Source organism: Muntiacus reevesi, chromosome 2, assembly GCF_963930625.1.
Source record: "Muntiacus reevesi chromosome 2, mMunRee1.1, whole genome shotgun sequence".
Taxonomy (NCBI): Eukaryota; Metazoa; Chordata; class Mammalia; order Artiodactyla; family Cervidae; genus Muntiacus; species Muntiacus reevesi.
The window spans coordinates 35,524,285-35,542,501 of NC_089250.1; the positions used below are offsets into that span (position 1 = coordinate 35,524,285).

The 18,217-nt window shown below is 39.6% G+C and overlaps 1 protein-coding gene across 2 annotated transcripts in view; it reads left to right on the forward strand.

Moving 5' to 3' along the window:
• The window catches only part of MPP7 (MAGUK p55 scaffold protein 7), a 219,660-nt gene that overhangs the window by 85,703 nt on the left and 115,740 nt on the right, over positions 1–18,217 (forward strand). For both annotated transcript variants that reach the window (XM_065921254.1, XM_065921255.1), the window contains exon 3: positions 7,866–7,984. In XM_065921254.1, coding sequence (XP_065777326.1) covers positions 7,866–7,984 — 119 coding nt within the window. The remainder of the gene's footprint in view (positions 1–7,865; positions 7,985–18,217) is intronic.

The window sequence follows — 18,217 nt, forward strand, 5'->3', positions numbered from 1 at the left end:
AAAGTTGGACACGACTGAGTGACTATCACACACACCAAATGTTATCTAGGGCTCTTTGCTGGTCTACCCAGACACCTTGAATAGCATCTAGCACGGAGAATGTACAGTGGTCAGTGAATGCTAATTAATGAATGAGTGTACGTCCCACCAAGTGACTGCTGGGCGTCTGCTCATGCCCTGTGCTTAGTCATTCAGTCGTGTCCGACTCTCTGACCCCATGGACCATAGTCCACTAGGCACCTCTGTCCATGGGATTCTCCAGGCAAGAACACTGGAGTGGGTTGCCATGCCCTCCTCCAGCAGATCTTCCCAACCCAGGGATGGAATCCAGGTCTCCAGCATTGCAGGTGGATTCTTGACTGTCTGAGCCCACAGGGAAGCCACTCTCATGCGCCCTAAGAATGGATATTTGCTAACTTAATTATCTCCTAAATTGATAAAAGAAAAATGATATGCTTTAACTTAAAAAAATTTGTTTATTGGCTGTACTGGGTCTTCATTGCTGCGTGTAGGCTTTTCTCTAGTTGCAGCAAGTGGGGCTTTCTCACTGCACGTGGCTTCTCTGGTTGCAGAGCACAGGCTTTAGGTACACAAGCTTCAGTAGCTGTGGGACATTGGCTTAGTTACTCCACGACATGTGGAAACCTCCCAGACCAGGGATTGAACCCGTGTCCCCTGCGTTGGCAGGTGGATTCTTAACCAATGGACTACCAGTGAAATCTTGCTTTGACTTATAAGAATCACTTTATATTATTTCTCAGATTGAACATTACTTTATATGCTGATTTTGGGGGGGGGGCATCTATTTCTTCTGCCACCATTTGATTGTTCATGTGCTGTTGCCCATTTTTTCTTTTACTTTCTCTTTTACTCATCTTTTATTTTTCTTAACATCAATCACCTGCTTGTTGGAGATAATTTTTGGCTGTTTCTCTGTAAACTTCCTTGATTTTTTTGATGCATGAAAATTTTGTCACAAATGCTACTGTAATTTTTTTGTGATTTCTAGGTTCTTTATTTTCTAAGACAAACATTTAACTCCAAGATGATAAAAATACTCTTTGAGACTGTCCTCTAGCTTATATTTGAAATATTTGATCCATTTGTAATTTGGGTGTCCAGTTAAACATTTAACTTTTCTTTTGAGGGATCTCTTGAAGGTTTTTGAGTAGAAGGTTTACGTGATGGGTTACTCTGGGAGACATAATTTAAGTCCTGACTGCCACTTACTGGCTAAGTGTTCGTCCTCCTGTAAAATGGAGACAGGAATAGGACCTACTGATGGAGATCATTAAGTGAGGTGACCTGTAAAGCACTTCACCGTAGCTCATACCACCGTATTAGGTATGGTTAATACCACTAGGAACTGCTTCTGGTAAGAATTTTTACTAAGTATTATTTTGGGAAGCTTTAGGGATTGGTGGTAGGAAGGTTAGTTTAAGGAGGGGGAGACAAAAGAAATAGATGTAATTTTTAGCAGCTAATTTTATTAGGTGGGCTTCCCAGGTGGCTCAGCTGGTAAAGAATTGGCCTGCAGTGTAGGAGACCTGGGTTCAATCCCTGCGTGGGAAGATCCCCTGGAGGAGGGCATGGCAGCCCACTCCAGTATTCTTGCCTGGAGAATCCCCATGAAGAGAGGAGCCTGGTGGGCTACAGTCCACGGGGTTGCAAAGAGTCAGACATGACTAAGCACAGCACAATTTTAGGCAGGGTGAGAATCACTCAGGGTCTGACTATGATTATAGCAAACTTTATGCACAGTTAGAATTACTATCATATATTTTAGTAAATTGGTAAATCTTACAAAGCAATGAAATTTTAGTGTAAGGATGACACTTTATAATTTTCTTCTGGTTAATGTATTATGACTTCCGGTGAATTGTTTATTCAGCATGATTGGGTCAGTTTTATCTGCCTTCCACAATCTTTGATCAAATCTTCTGCTTCTGACTTACATACAAGATCCTGATAGAAGCTTTACAGTACTACTCTTATCTAAATATTGCAAAAAAAAAAAAAAAAAAAGATTGAAAGCAACTCACTTGAAGTTGATAAAGCACCAAAGTATTTATGCCTGAGTGCTCAGTTCTATCCAACTCTTTGCGACTCCATGGACTGTAACCTACCAGGCTCCTCTATCCATGGTGTTTTCCAGGCAACAGTGCTGAAGTGGATTGCCATTTGCTCCTCTGGGGCATCTTCCTGACCCAGGGATTGGACCCATGTCTCTTGTGTCTCCTGCATTGGCAGGCAGATTCTTTACCACTGTGCCACCTGAGAAACCAATGGTTAAGAATCCAAAGTTTTTATATCTGTATGTAAAATAGTGGGCCTTTCCAGATGGTGCTAGTGGCAAAGAATCTGCCTGCTGATGCAGAAAATGCAAGTGACATGGGTTTGATCCCTGGGTTGGGAAGATGCCCTGGAGTAGGAAATGACACCCCACTGCAGTATTGTTGCCTGGAAAATTCGATGGGCAGAGGAGCACAGCAGGCTACAGTCCACAGCAGGCTACAGTCAGCCACGAAAACACTACTGCTGACCCTCTGTCATTTGTTTTACCAGGCTTCAGAAAGCGTCAAGATCATACTCTGAGCATAGATAGTTGAGAGAGAACAAGCTTGTTCAGTTGACCCTTAAACAACATGGACCTGAACCATGCAGGTCCACTTATATGCAAAGTTTTTCAAGAAATGCAGTGCTGCGCAGTCAGCATGAGCTTGAATCTGCTCTTGTGGACGGCAGATGTACAGGGCAGCTGTGGTGTTTGATCTTCTGTGGGTCCCCTGGATACCAAGGGATGACTGTGTTTGTTTTTTTTTAATTCATCTTTAAAGAAAATAACAAGTATTTCACCCTGCAGTGCAGCAAAGCTCAGAGAAGTCAGCACATGTAGCTCCAATCAGGTACCTAAGTCAGTAACGTGGTGGTCCACACGTGTGCTGGCTTACGAACTGCCTGGTGGAATGGGCACTTTATACTGTACGGAAAGCATTCTCTGTAGGATGTTATTCTTCATGATGTCAGATGGCCAGCATTTGTCATCTCACCTTCCTCTGGAAAGGGGAAAAGAGGTTACTACTGAGCTCGTAGATAGCAGGCTTCAGTACCAACTCAGAGATCTTACAAGCATCTTTGTGTCTCTCTGCAGTTGGCTCCTATTACTGTGAACACCTTCCTTACCCCCTCAGTTAGACTCACCCTCCTGGGCTTTTCTTCCTTTCAGGTCCCAGCACATGGTCTGCCAGCTTCATTCTGACCCCACTGATGGCTCTCTGCTTAAAATTGCTGTAATAATTATTATATATATATTAATCAGGTGACCCTCAACCTATTTTAGTTTCGCTCTTATTGATTTCTTTTTCTCAGCATATAAAATGCACTAATTTTAAAGTATCTTTTTTCTGTTGGAACATTTTTGTGAAATAAGTTTATTGAAACCCTTCACAGTTATCCTGGACAGTGTCTTGTATTGTATATTTCCAAATATAAGGTGAGTTTTTTCCCTCCATAAAATGATCTCTTAGAGAAAAGAGAGCTGGTTTATAGTCAGGTCCATACAAAATCTCTGTAAGAGAACTTTCTCTCTTTATTCATGTGCACAAAAGTGTGTGGAATGGGGAAAGTGAAGGTATTCACATATAACGAAATTCATAATTTTAGGAATTATCGTGAGTTCCTTTGACAGAATTTTTTTTTTTTAAGGAGACAGAGTTTAGATTAGATTTAATTATTCCTTGGAGAAGGGTTAAAAACCTCACATTTGCAACTGGTAGAATTTTAAAGAGTAGGTAAGTAGGTTTGTTGAATCAGCTTTACCCAGATTCTCAGTGATGGCATCTCATATATTCAAAACAGTGCTGCATCTCAACTGACCTGGAAGTGAAAACAATCTATTCTAATTCTCAAGTGGTGGCACCTGTGATGATGTAGCATCTCACTCTGAAGAATTCAAATGGTGGTATGAAATGTGCAAATGGGGCAAAAACACTATCTACATTAATATATTTTACTTCATAGGTAATTCACAGTAAGTGTTTCTAACTAAATTGCAATTTAAATGTTAGAGGCAATCATGAACATCTTAGTAACATCACTGACATTTGTTTGTGTCATCAGCTGCCTGAACGTTTATTTATTTTGCTTAGAAGAAAAAATGTTTCAGATCTTAACTTGGGCAAATAGGAGATCATTATATTTAGGATTGAAAGATGTTTGCTCATATATGGACTGTATTCTGTGTCATCCAAGATTGTGAGACCTCTGGGGAGAAATAGCATTACATTATGTACTTAGTTCTGTGCCCGGGGCTCTGACTCTGAGAGCTCATAACATGCTGATTCTTGGGAATGGAGCCTTCATGGCCCCAACTCAGGTGTTCTTCCCGCCAAAAGGTTTCTTGATGTTGTCTTCCTCCCCATGGAGGAACTGACCACTTCCCCTGCCTCTGTCCCACAGTCTAACCTGGTCCTGCACATAACTTTGTTGTAGACGCCTGTGGACAGAAATCATGTCCTATTTGTCTTAGACCTTCAGAGCTGTGGATGCTCTGGGTTCACGGGTGCCTAGATGTTTATGGAAATGAACTTGGATGACTACAGAGGAGCACAGGTTGACTTTCATGGCCCCAGTGCTTGTTCAGGGAACAGGTGGATTTAGGAAAAAGTTTTAAAGACACACATTGCTTTCTCAACTGTTGTCCTGGCTCTCTGAATTTCAAGGACCAAAACAATTTGTATTTCATGGTATTCTTCTTGATTGGGACTCAAAGAACTGAGTATAGGACTCCTTTAAAGCACATGTAAGGACACAGGCCCAGTTTTAGACATGGACTTGAGGTGTTTGCTGGGGCTAGGTCACTGATTTGAGTGGAAGTGCTTGTCCTTGTTGCCTGCATTGACACTGCAGGCAGCTAGCAATGTTTTTTGCACCTAGCAGCTCTTTTTACCATCTTTTGAATTTCTGATTGGCATGGTCCTGTTTCTCTGGCTTTGGTCTGTGGTACAGGGTATGGGTACCAGGGGCTTCCCTGGTAGCTCAGCTGGTAAAGAATCCATCTGCAATGCAGGAGACCCTGGTTTGATCCCTGGGTCAGGAAGATCCCCTGAAGAAGGGATAGGATACTTACTCCAGTATTCTTGGGCTTCCCTGATGGCTCAGATAGTAAAGAATCTGCTCACAATGTGGGAGACTTGGGTTCGATCCCTGGGTTGGGAGGATCCCCTGGAGGAGGGCATAGCAACCCACTGTAGTATTCTTGCCTGGAGAATCCCCATGGACAGAGGTGTCTGTTGGGCTACAGTCCATAGGGTTGCAAGGAGTCAGACATGGCTGAGTGACTCAGCACAGCACAGAAGATAGAGGAGGTGAAGAGAAGTGAGTGTTGTTGCACTCTAGTGGACCATGCAAGTTAGGATTGCATAGAGCTAGAGGCGCGCAGAGGTTCCTCTGCTTTGACTAGCAAGTTATTGTTATTTTAAAAATTGAGCCTAACATGGATTATTCCCACAAAAAGCTAAGGAGTATATAGGTAAGGTGAACAATTTCCATACATAGGAGCCCAGAGTGGTTTCATTGCTGAGTATGGTGGTGTGTCCGGTTGGCACCTATCGCTAAGCTGGGAGTCTACTTAGAAGCGTTGCACTGAGATGTTCCTTGTTAGGAGACAAAGAGGAAAGATGGATAGTGTTATTTTTAATCATTGCCTACGAATTGTGAATTGTTTGCTGAATCCTTACAGCAACTGTATTTACCACAATTTTTTCTTTTGTCTCAGCTTTATTTTGAGATAATTATAGAGTCACATGTTGTAGGAAATAACACAAAGAAATCCTGTGTACTTTCACCGGTTCCCCTGTGATAATGTCATTCCTGACTGTGGTAGTGTATCACAGCTGGGAGAGCATCATCCACACCAGTAACTGACCTTTGTCAGATTTCCCTGGTTTTACATGTGTTTATGCATGTGTGTATATGTGTTTTTATTTAGTTCTATGCAGTTTTACCACATGTGTAGATTATCATTTCTTTTTCAACACGTGAGGGAAACAAGGCTCGTAGAAGTTGTGTGAAATGCTTGAAGTGGAGACCTGGGGTTTGCATCTAGGACTGTTCGATCCAGATTTTTGCTTTTTTAGTAATAATAATGATGGATAACAGTCGTAATCAGTAATACAATGGCTGAAACTTGCATTACATATGAAACATCAAGTATTTACCACATGCCAGGACTGTTAAAGTGTATGAACTCATTTAATCCCCCCAAGAACTGTACCATATAAATTATATCACAGTTGAATTTGTATCATTCAGCTCTAATCATATTACTAAGGAATAGGTAATCATTTTTACTACTTCTGAAATCGGTAATAGAATGGTGAAATTCTACCTTCTTTTTACATAATTTCATAGTTTGAACCTCTGACCTTAACCTCTGATCTTGGTGGTTGTGTGTGTGTGTATGTATTTGTATGAAGTGAGACCTGTACATCGACTTAGGTTGAGATACCTTAAAAATATTTTTACTGAATTGTAAATAAGTGCTAGTTTAGGAAGGGTGCCAGGTTTTTATGGGAACAAATATAAACCACCAATACTTAAGAATGTAATTGGGAGAAGGTTTTATTTATTTACTTTTCCCTAGAGTATTTTAGATCTTTGTGGCCAAATACAGCCCCAGGAATGTTTCAATTTAATCGCATCTCAAGTTACATCTCTCACTTCCAAAGTGGTACCGAATGCATTTGGTTGTGAGTTAATCACGTTATCAGAATATTATAACGCTTTAGGAAGATAACAGCTACACTGATCAGAAGGCCATAATTTACAAGTCTTTGCTAGTGGAATATCTTGTAAAGCTGTCTCTCTGATGAACAGCAGCACTTATTCAGACCAGAAATAACAGCAGTCCCATGCGCTAGTAAATCCCAGGAGGTCTCGGTGTTTTTGTAGACAGCAGACAGAAATAAAAGGAATTTTGTCCTTTTTACCTCATGTAATCCTGCTGGAAAATGAAACATGTGCTCTGAGTTGATACTGACTTCTGCCAGGTCACCTCCCTGAAGAGTCCCGGCGAGCACTGTTGCAACATTTCTTGGACAGGAGTCCGCCGGCCCCTGAATGCGATGGATGGTCTGCACAGCCCACGCCTGGGACACTGTGCTACTGTCTGCTCGAGGGAGCTTCCAGCGAGAAGATGCGTGACCTGCATCTGTTGCCTTGACTATTCCCAAGGGCATCACATACCCTCAAATCAGAGTTGCATTTAGGCGAAGTGCTGCAGAGTTTGTTGTTAAAAGGAGGGTGACTACAAAGAATGCCACGCCAAGTACAGTTTCTTCTGGCTTACTTTTTAGAACTTGACTTTGGACGTTCGATAATGCAAATGTTTTTGAAGCTATATATTATTAGGAACTGTTTGGAAACCACAAAACCTTTTTAATGGACCACGCTATCAATTTTCTGCTCTTCTAAAGAAGTTTTTCCTATTCATGACTCACTTCACTCTTTGGCTAACATCGAGGGAAATGTAATAACGATTAAGGGAAGGAATGTATGCGTTTTCTTCTTCTTCTTTTTTTTTTTTGAAAGCTTGTACATATTTTTTTTGTTTCGGGTTATGTAAACTTGGAGGACTGTAAAATGTTGACCCCCGCAGAAGGTAAAAACAGGCCTTCTATATATACATCTTTAGAATTTAAAAATCCAAAAGCTTCCTTTGTTTCTTTGGAGAAGAGTTTTGCTTGATGGCCCAGAATACAGATCCAGTAAAAACGACATGTTCCAGCCGTCAATTACATACACCTTAAGCGAAATTAATGAGATCACTCTGAGATTACACTTTGTGTTTTATTTTCGTTTTATAGGTCTGTATGAGCTGTTGGTGGCTCTGCCAGCCCAGCTGCAGCCACATGTGGACAGCCAGGAAGACCTGACCTTCCTCTGGGATGTGTTTGGTGAAAAAAGCCTGCATTCACTAGTCAAGGTAAACCATGCTGATGTCAGATTTTTCTTTGCGGAAAAACATATGGAAAAATATTTTGAGCGCCATCCAGTAAACCAGAGATCAAATTATTGCCCTCCAAAAACAAAACAGCCTTGTTCCATTTCACTGACAGGCATGGAAGTTGTTAAAAAAGATTCTACCAAAAATACATAGATGATTTCACTTAATGGTGGCGACCTGGCTGTGCATACTAATGGAGCAAGCCTGCGCCTGCCCTTGTTTAGAGAAAGAATGCGAAATAGTCGCAAGAAGGTTTAGACTCCTCATGGTCAACATTCATGAGCTGGAGTTTAACTTAAATAAATAAATGTTCGCAGCAAAAATTAGAAGGAATATATTTTCTGAGGTTAAGGATGGCAGCTGTTCAGTAGCCACATTAATTTAAAATAATTTCCTCTAACAAAGTCAAATGAAATTCTAGCAAGCTGTTTCTCTTCTTGGCCCAGCGCCACTGACATGGTATTTTGTGTATAAATACACTGACGCTAAATAGGAATAAAAAACAGTGTTTGGAGACCGGTTTCGCCAAGCGTCATACCCTGGAAATGATCAACCACCAGAAATCAGATCTTGCCACACAGCAGTGCTGGGAGTGATCAGAAGTCTTAAAATAGTAAAACGAGAACAAGGAACTTACTGGAAAATATGCCACTCTTGCTTCTGGAAATATGAATTGCATTTTCTCCCATTTAACTCAAGCTGAAAGGAATTTAAAGTCTTAACAGCGTCTGCAGGAGATAGAAACTTATGCTTCAACAGTATCTGATCCTATACTTAATTCAGCTCCATCTGTTATGGTTGTCTGTTGTGATAAGAGGCTTTTTGACTGATGTATAGTATTTGGAAACGCACCATTGTTTCACAGGACAGGACAGTTCTTACTGCTTGGTTTTTTTTTTGTCAAATTTGCTGGACTTTGTGTGCTTTAGGCAGTAGCAGTTTTCAAGAAATTAAAATGCTGATCTGTGGCATTTTCCTAGCTTTACATTTGAAGAGTGCTTTATTCTGTGTGTTGTTTTTTTAAATTTTTTTTTTAGTTTTCGTATTATTGCCAAGATATCTTTGTATTCTAAATAATTTTAGGTAGTTTAGTTGCTCTCTTGGGGTGTATTAGAAATGGTCTTGGGCTAATAATTGATGAAGTTTATTACTTAGTGAAGCAATCATGAAAATACCCCTGTATTAAATGTTTGAAAGTTGGATAGTTATGGATTGTTTAGACTGACTTGATCTCTTGATAGAAGGAATAAAATACATTTCAAATGGCACCATCACTTCTTAATCAGTAAACAAATATTCCCCCCAAACAATGGATGTGTATGTTTGTATTTATTTATACTGTGGCTACTATCTCAGTTTCCTTGCCTATAAAATGGAAATATATTACCTATTGACAAGATTTTTTTAATTAAACTTTTTAGTTTGTGTTGGAGAATAGCTGATTAACAATGTTTTGATAGTTTCAGGTGGACAGCAAAGGGACTCAGCCATATATATGCATGTATCCATTCGCCCCCAAACTCCCCTCCAGCCAGGCTACCGTATGATATTGACAGAGTTCCCTCTGCTACACAGTAGGACCTTGTTGATTACCTATTTAAAATATAGCAGTGTGTACATGTCCATCCCAAACTCCTTAACTATCCCTTTCCCTCATCCTCCTGCCCCCTGCAACCGTAATTTTGTTCTCGAAGTCTATGAGTCTGTATCTGTTTGACAAGGTTGTTTGTTGACAGAGTTTCAAATAAAATAGTGATGATCTTAGTTCTTTTGGTAGTTATATAGGTTAGGTGAATAAATTATTAAGAAGAACTTTAATTATCATAGCATATAAAGGACCAAAAAGAATTGGCAGAGATGGTTGTTACTTTTAATATTAAAAGAATAAAACTAAAAAATTCTTAGTTACACTCGCTGTTGAGTTTTCAGCACAAGTTGTTATTCAAAGTATGTGCCCATAATTAAGAGGCTAGGAAGCATACTGTTACTAATATCTGGTTTTATAAAAACAGTGTAGCAAATAAATGGATGTTGCTAGTATTTTAAATAGTATAATATGTGCTCTATTCCAAGTGTTTTTCAGTAATTGCTATAAAATGTATTTTAAAAATTAGTTTTATTATGTAATTCTTGTATGTTTTCAGTTTCTTACTAGACGCGCATCCCGCCCCCCCCACCTTTTCTGATGCACAGACTCAAGGTGTCCTTTGACTGACCCATTATGTTAGTTTTCAAGTAGGAAAACCTAGGACGCCTCCAGAAGGCAGGTCTCATGGGATCAGGAATGCAGTTGAAACAGCTGGAACAATCTACTTACCCGTCTTCCAAGAGCCTCTACTGCAGGGTGAAGGAGAGAAGGCTCCGGCTTCTGTACATAAATCTCGGTAGAGCAAAAGGAATTTGTTTGAAAAGATTCATTTTGTGTGCTTTGATGTTATGCTCTTTTGCCTGCAGTTGACGCTGTTGGTACATGATTTAGAGCTGGGTGAACGGAAAACTTGATTTTATTCTAGCCCCCAGTCTTCACAGTTCTTATCTTTTGGGTAAAAAAAGAAAGTGATTGCTAAATTGCCTCGCAGTTTTAAATACAGACAACTTGCTGATCTGGTGTAAAATATACTTAAGAAGAGGCAGGTTTGTGCTGGGGTCTGCAGCAGGCATGGCATGCCACCTTAAGATTTTGAGCTCCACTCTGAGGGGAACACTGTAGGTTGTGAGTTGTCATTGGAAAAGAACCATGATGACCCTGTACTGTAACTGAAGGTTTTTTTAAAAGAAAAATTTCTAAATAGAGAGTTAAATAATAAAAACCACAAATATGAGATTCCAAAAAAAAGGGTTAAGGTTAAATCAGAAGAAAGTTGATATTTGAACTTCCCTGGCAGTCCAGTGGTTTAGACTCTGTGCTTTCAATGCCAGGGGCACGGGTTCAAGCCCTAGTCAGGGACCTGAGATCCAACATACTGCGTGGTGTGGCCAAAAAATAAAAAATAAATAAAGAAGAAAGACGGTACCTATTGAAGACCTTGGAAATATTATATGTAAGAATAGAAATATCCCATCTAATGTGAGACCAGACAAGGACATCAGTTTCCACATTATCTAATGAAGGTGATGTATGCACAGAGCCACATTTTGGATCCAGGTTTTTGCACATTTATAGACCCATGAAGCATGTCGTTTGTGCTCGAATCTCGTTTCCAAATTTTATCTCCTGTCCTGGTGTTTTTTCCTTTTGAAATTCCTTTACTTACTTTAAATTTTATTTTATTCAGTTACATTGTGTGTATTTTTATCATCTGGATTAAGTTCATTTTAAGCCAACAAGATGTGGCTTAAAGACTTATTTAACTATTAATTTTAAAGAAGGTTGGTAGTTCTCTTTCTTCAAGAAAATTTTGTTCTTATTTCACAATTATGTTGGATTTCTAGGATAAGAATGTAAAAATTTTAGTACCTTTTAAATAGCTGCCTATGTTTTTTTCCCCTGCCTTTTCAAATAGTTGCATATTTGTATGGGGCAGGAGAAAAAAAGGTAGCAATCTGAATTTTATTCTTTTGGAGATTCTGAAGTATTTCAACAGAACACAACTGTTATTTCCCAGGAAAATTTACTGTTATGATTGCATTGTAGTGTGTATTTGTGTGATTTCAGTCTTAAAGGAATCGTGATAAAACTCAACCAGACCCTGATAACATTTAGTTACGTAGTTTTAATTTCTGATGCTGTTCGTGCTGTCTTTGTTGAGGTCTCTCTCTGTGCCAGAGATTATGTAGGATACCAGGGATAAGCTTTCCAATAGAGCAGGTTTAGCCCCTTGTTTTATAGGGTCTTCAACCCCCCAGAGGGCCAGTAGACGTGGTGATGAGCAGTTACAGCATTGACGATGGCCCAAGGACTCAGCTCTTTTTGATATGCAGAAGGTGCATCCCTCAATGCTGGCCTCAGAGAGGGGCTGGAGGAGGAACTGGTATTTTGAGCTAAAACTGCATGTTGAAGAAATCTTCTCTATTCCGAGGTTGTTGGGTGTTTTTTTTTTAATCGTAAATGGATGTTGGATTTTTTTTTTCAAATGATTCTTTCACATCTACTATTTTGATCATATAGACTTTTCTTTATCCTCTTGCTACGATGGATTACTTTATTCCTTCTGAATATTGAACCAGACTTTGCATTCCTGGGAAAAATCCCACTTGATTTTGGTATATAGTTCATGTTATACTTGGTTGGATTTGATTTGCTAATGTTTGGTTGAGGATTTTTACATCTCTGTTCATAAGAGATACTAGTCTGTAGTTTTCCTTTCTTGTAATGCTTTATCTGGTTTTGGTAGTAGGGTAATGCTTGGCATATAGTTAGGAAGTGCACTCTCTGCTTCTATTTTTTTCTGGAAGAGTTTGTGGAATATTGGTAGGATTTTTCCCATAAATTCACCATTGAAACCATCTGGGCCTAGTGCTAGCTGTTTGGGAAGGTTGTTAACTATTGATTTCTTTAGTAGATATAAGCCTATTTAGATCTCTGTTTAATTTTTTGTGAGAGTGTTTGTCATTTGTATCTTTCAAGGAGTTGGTGGAATCATGTAAGTTATCAAATTTGAGGGCATGGAATTGTTTATGATCTTTTATTATCTTTTTATGTCCGTGGGATCCATAAGGATGACTTCTTTCATTTTTTTAATATTATTAGGAGTTTGTGCCTTATTTTCTTCTTTGTTAGCCTGGCTATAGGTTCATCAGTTAATCTTTTCAAAGAACCAGCTTTTGGTTTCATTGATTTTTCTTTTTTTTCCTGCTTTCCTGTTTCCTGTTTCAATTCTGTTGCTTTTTGTTTGTATTTTATTCTTTCTTTTTTTTCCTCCTTGTTCTTTTTCCTCTAGTTTCCTAAGGTAGAAGCTTAGAAAATTGATTTTAGTTAGTTTTTTTTTTTTTTTTACTTTCAATGCCATGCTTTCCCTCTAACCACTACTTTTGCATCATTCCACAAATTTTGTTAAACCATATTTTCATTTATTGCAAAATGTTTAAAAAATTTATCTTGAAACTTCTCCCTTGGTCCATGTGTACTTTAGAATTGTTGGTTAGTTCCCAAACATGTGGAGATTTTACTGCTGTCTTTCTGTTACTGATTTCTATTTTAACTCCATGTGACCTGAGAGCATATGCTATATGATTTCCATTTTGTTAAGGTGTATTATGGTTCAGAATGTGGTCTGTCCTGTTCTGTGTGTGCTTGAGAAGAATGTGTATCCTGCTGTTGTTGGATGATTGAGTTGGTTGCCGGTGCTAAATGCTGTTTCTGCCTGCTGGATCTGTCAATCACTGAGAAAAGAGTGTTGAAGTTTTCTAGTACAAAAGTGGCTTTCTTCATTTCTCCTTACAGTCTTACCAGTTTTGTGTCATGTGTTTTGACACTGTCTTGTTAGATGCATGCACATTGAGGATTATTATGTTTTTTTCAGAGGGTTGACCCTCTGTGTATTTTCACCACATAATACCCTCCTTTATCCCTTACAGTTTTCCTTGTTCTGCTGTCCACTTTGTCTGAAACTGATGTGGGTACTTCAGCTTTCTTTTGGTTAGTGTTAGCGTGGTCTATCTTTCTCCATTTCTTTCTTTTAATCAATCTATATTTTTAGATATATGTGTCACACCCAAGAGAGCTGGGTTATTATAGACAATAGTTTCTTCCTTTTTCAATCTACTCTCATAGTCTTTGTCTTTCAATTGGTATATTTAGACCATTCATGTTTAGAGTGTTTGTTGATATAACTGGTTATATTTGCCATGTCTGCCACTGATTTCTGTTCATAGCACTTGTTCTTTTTTAAATTTTTATCGCCCTCTCTCTTCCTACTCTGCTTTTAGGTGAACATTTTATATGATTCCATCGATTTCTTCCTAATGTATCAAAGTTTTTTTAGTGCTTGCTATTTAGTTTGGTACATACATTGACAACTCATCTAGGTCTATTCTGAAGTAACACTGTACCTTGTCACAGGTAGTTGCAGGTATCTTATAAAGAATATTCTTAATTCCTTTTTCTACATTCTTTATAGCATTGCTATCATTCATGTCACTTATCCATAAACTATCGTCACCCAGTGCATTGCTGTTATTATTTGAACAAAGAGTTGTCAGACCAATTAAGAGTAGGAAAAATACAAGATTTTGTTTTACATTTATTTACTCCTTCTCTGATGCTCTTCCTTTCTTGATGTATTTCTAGTGCCTGACCTACACTTTCCTTGTCTCTTAAAGAATTTTTTTTAACACTTGTTCCAAGGCAGGTCTACTGACAGCAGATTTCTTTCAAAGTTTGTGTGTTTATTTCTCTTTTACTTTCAAAGTACAATTTCATTGGATACATAATTCTAGAGTGATGTTTTTTCCTTTCAATACTTGAAATATTTCACTCCATTTCTCCTTGCTTACATAGTTTCTGATGAGGTGTCTGATGTTATTCTTGTCTTTGTCTTCTATAGGGAAGGTGTTTTTTCACTTGGAATTATTTCAATATTTTCTCTTTATTTTTGGATCTTGCAATTTGAATATGGTGTACCAAAGGGTAGATTATTGGGCATTCTGTTGGATATTTTCTGAGCTTCCTGGATCTGTGATTTGGTGTTTTGTCATTAATTTTGGAGAATCCTCAATTATTATAACTTCAAGTGTTTCTTCTTTCTCTCTTTGTTACAAAAGATGTATGCAACATAGTTCTTGGATATGCTGTTCCTTTTAAAAAATTTCATCCCATTTCTCTTTGTGTTTCAGTTTGGGGAATTTCCATTAACATATTTTCAGTCTTACTGATTCTTTCCTTGGACATGTCCAGTCTACTGGTGAGCACATCAAAAGCATTCTTTATTTCTGTTATGGTGTTCCTTGTTTCTAGCATTCATTTTGATTCTGTCTTAGTTTCCATCTCTCTGCTTACATTTTCCATCTGTTCTTGCATGTTGTCCACTTTTTCCATTAGAGCTATTAGCCTATTAATCATGAGTATTTTAAATTCCCTATTTCTTAGTTCCAACTTCTGTGTCAGAGTTGAGTCTTTTTCGGATCCTTGCTTTATCTCTTCAGACCATGCTTTTATTGCCTTTTATTATGCTTTGTGATTTTCTATTGAAAGTTGGACATGATGTATTGGGTAATAGGTACTGAGGTGATTGAGCTTTGCGTGTGAGCTTTGGCGTTGACCTGGCTGTGTTTAATGTTTGCTGAAGCTCTCAGTACCCGAGACTCCAGTTTCCTTAGTGTCTCCCCCTCCCCTGTTCGCTTAGTCTTTCCTTAAGAATGCTCTTGGAGTCTGTGACTTTGGCTGTCTCAGTTATAACCCACTGTTATTTTACTGGAGCCCTGTTGATGGTGGTGAGTTCTTGGAGAGAGGAATTGTTATATAATATTCTGGTTAAATGTCAGTCCCTGGGATATGAGGACCTTCAAAAGCATTTCTTAGCCTCTTTGTTTTCTTTCCTTTTTCCCCTTATCTGAGATAGGAAGTCCGGAAGGTGGGGATGTGGTTAAGTTATCTTACTGCCCCTTTTCCCGGTCAAATACAGCTCTGATAAATAAAGCCACTCTCTTGGAGGGATAGCTCAGTTGGTAAAGAATCCGCCTGCAATGCAGGAGACCCTGGTTCAATTCCTGGGTTGGGAAGATCTGCTGGAGAAGGGGTAGGCTACCTACTCCAGTATTCTTGGGCTTCCCTTGTGGCTCAGCTGGTAAAGAATCCACCTGCAATGCGGGAGACCTAGGTTCGATCCCTGGGTTGGGAAGATCCGCTGGGGAAGGGAAGGGCTACCCACTCCAGTGTTCTGCCTGGAGAATTCCATGGACTGGTTGCAGAGTTGGACACGACTGGGCACTTTCACTTTCACTGGGAGGGAAGGGGCTTCCCAGGTGGTGCTAGAGGTAAAGAACCCACCGGCCAGTGCAGGAGATGAAGAGACACAGGTTCAATTCCTGGGTCGGGAATATCCGCTGGAGGAGGGCACAGCAACCCACTCCAGTATTCTTGCCTGGAGAATCCTGTGGACGGAGGAGCATGGTGGGCTACAGTCCATAGGGTAGCAAAGTGACTGAAGCGACTTAGCATGTATGCATGCCTGGAGGGGAGAGAGCTCTTGGACTTTGTATTGCAAGATGGTTACTTTTCTCCTTCCTCTGCTTGAAACACTAGGGGATTTTTCTCCTGTTTTCACCATGAGAACTTGGTAGGGCTTTTTTTTGGGGGGGTGGGGGGGGTAGAGCTCTTTGAGGAAAGTGCAAGTTTCTCCTCCAAGACTGAGTCCCACAGACTAGTTACCTTTGCCCAGCATTAATTTGCCAAAATGACCAGTTAAGGGTTCCTGCAAGTTGCTGGCTCCAGCAGTTTCTACCCCTGCTAAGCTGATTTCAGCCATGATTTTCCCTCCCGATTTCAGGTGACAGTTTATCCTGCAAGTTCCTTTCTCTTCACATGTCTGAGCTGAAACCAGCCATCTTCCCTTGCCCTCTTTTTAATTTGGCTGTGATTTTATTATTGATTTGCAAGAGTTTTTTATTTTGCATAATTGCTTCTTACCAAATTATAATTGAAAATATTTACATTCTCTTCTTAAAGATGTCCTGCAGTTTTATTTTTAATGAAACACATGATGTCATAGGCAGGTTAGTTGACACATGGAAGCAAGATATGAGGGATAACTTAGCAGCAGTTTATTTTCCATTTCCGTATGAATGTGAATTCTTGAAGTCTTTAATGCTTGTGAAGTTAGGTAGGATTTTAAAAGTGAAAACCTTACTCTTGAGTCTGAAAATAAGTCTTGAGCAGATGCTCAGAAAGCAACCTGTGAATGAGAATGTACTTTAAAAATTTTATATCTCCAACCTGGAAACTTCAGGAAATGAAAAACCAGCTTGAAGGTAATGCTTGATCTTAATCTTCCAATAATTCCAGTTTTCTTAATCATTAGCACCGTGAGACTTGCCTGGAAAGTAGTTATTTCCAGGATAATTGATATAGTCAAGCCATAAAGGAGAGAGACAGATAATTTTATTGGGTAGTGGTTTTATAATCATGCAGGCACTCCACGTTCTTCTCTTCTTTTCATCTAGAAGCAATGGAAAGCATCGTATAGGGGATGGGGGAAGGTGATATTTACACGGTAGTAAATCAGCTTCAAGGCTGAAAGGCTATTTTACAAGAAACTTGCTGGTCCCAACTCTCTAGAAACAAATTGTGCTGTTTTGGAGGGGAGAGGGGGGTGTGAGGTTCAGAGAGAAAGCCCGCTGGGGAGGTTATGTTACTTGCCTCTGCAATCCCATTTGCCTTGGTGGGAGGAAAAGAAAAAGGCAGTCAGACATTGCGAATGATCCCTGGCCACCTGGGCTGACAGAGGGGGCGCTGGGTGTCAGCAGCTGGTAACGCTCCTCGGCCAATCAAAGGTAATTGTTTGGCCAGCTCTGTTGAAGGAGCCAGACGCAGTTATTTCTTACGTTATAGTTTACATTTTTTCAGGCACAGAAACATGTAAAGTCTGCTGAAGATATGAATTCCTGAGACCCTGAGTAAATTGTTGCCTTTGTAATTCACACTCTCAAAACAGAGGCCATATGTAACCCTTCTTAGAGATTTGCTCGGGACTGGGGATGGGGGGACGAGGGGGCCAGGACTGTGGGTACTTGATGGGGTTGCGTCCTCCTGCTGGGTGTGTGTTTCACATCGTGGAACAGCACCTTTTGAAAGTTGCTGTGAGATTGAGATATTCATTTGAATATGCTTCGCTTTAGAGCAGTCATCTTAATTTGCATATATTCATAATTGGCTAACAGGGAGTCTGTTCACTCCACACACACGTGTGGGGTGTCCTACCTGACTTAAAGAGCAGTTCATTCCCTACTACTCAGCCACAAAATGGAATGAAATTGGGTCATTTGTAGAGATCTAAGTGGACTTAGAGACTCATACAGGGTGAAGTAAGTCACAAAGAGAAAAATGAATATTGTATGTTAACACATACATATGGGATCTAGAAAAATGGTACTGATGAACCCATTTGCAGGGCAGACACAGAGACACAGACATAGAGAACGAACTTGTGGACATAGTGGGGGAAGGAGAGGGTGGGATGAATTGAGAGAGTAGCATTGAAATACATACGTTACCTTGTGTTAAATAGATAGCCACTGGGAAGCTGCTATATGACACAGGGGACTCAGCTGGATGCT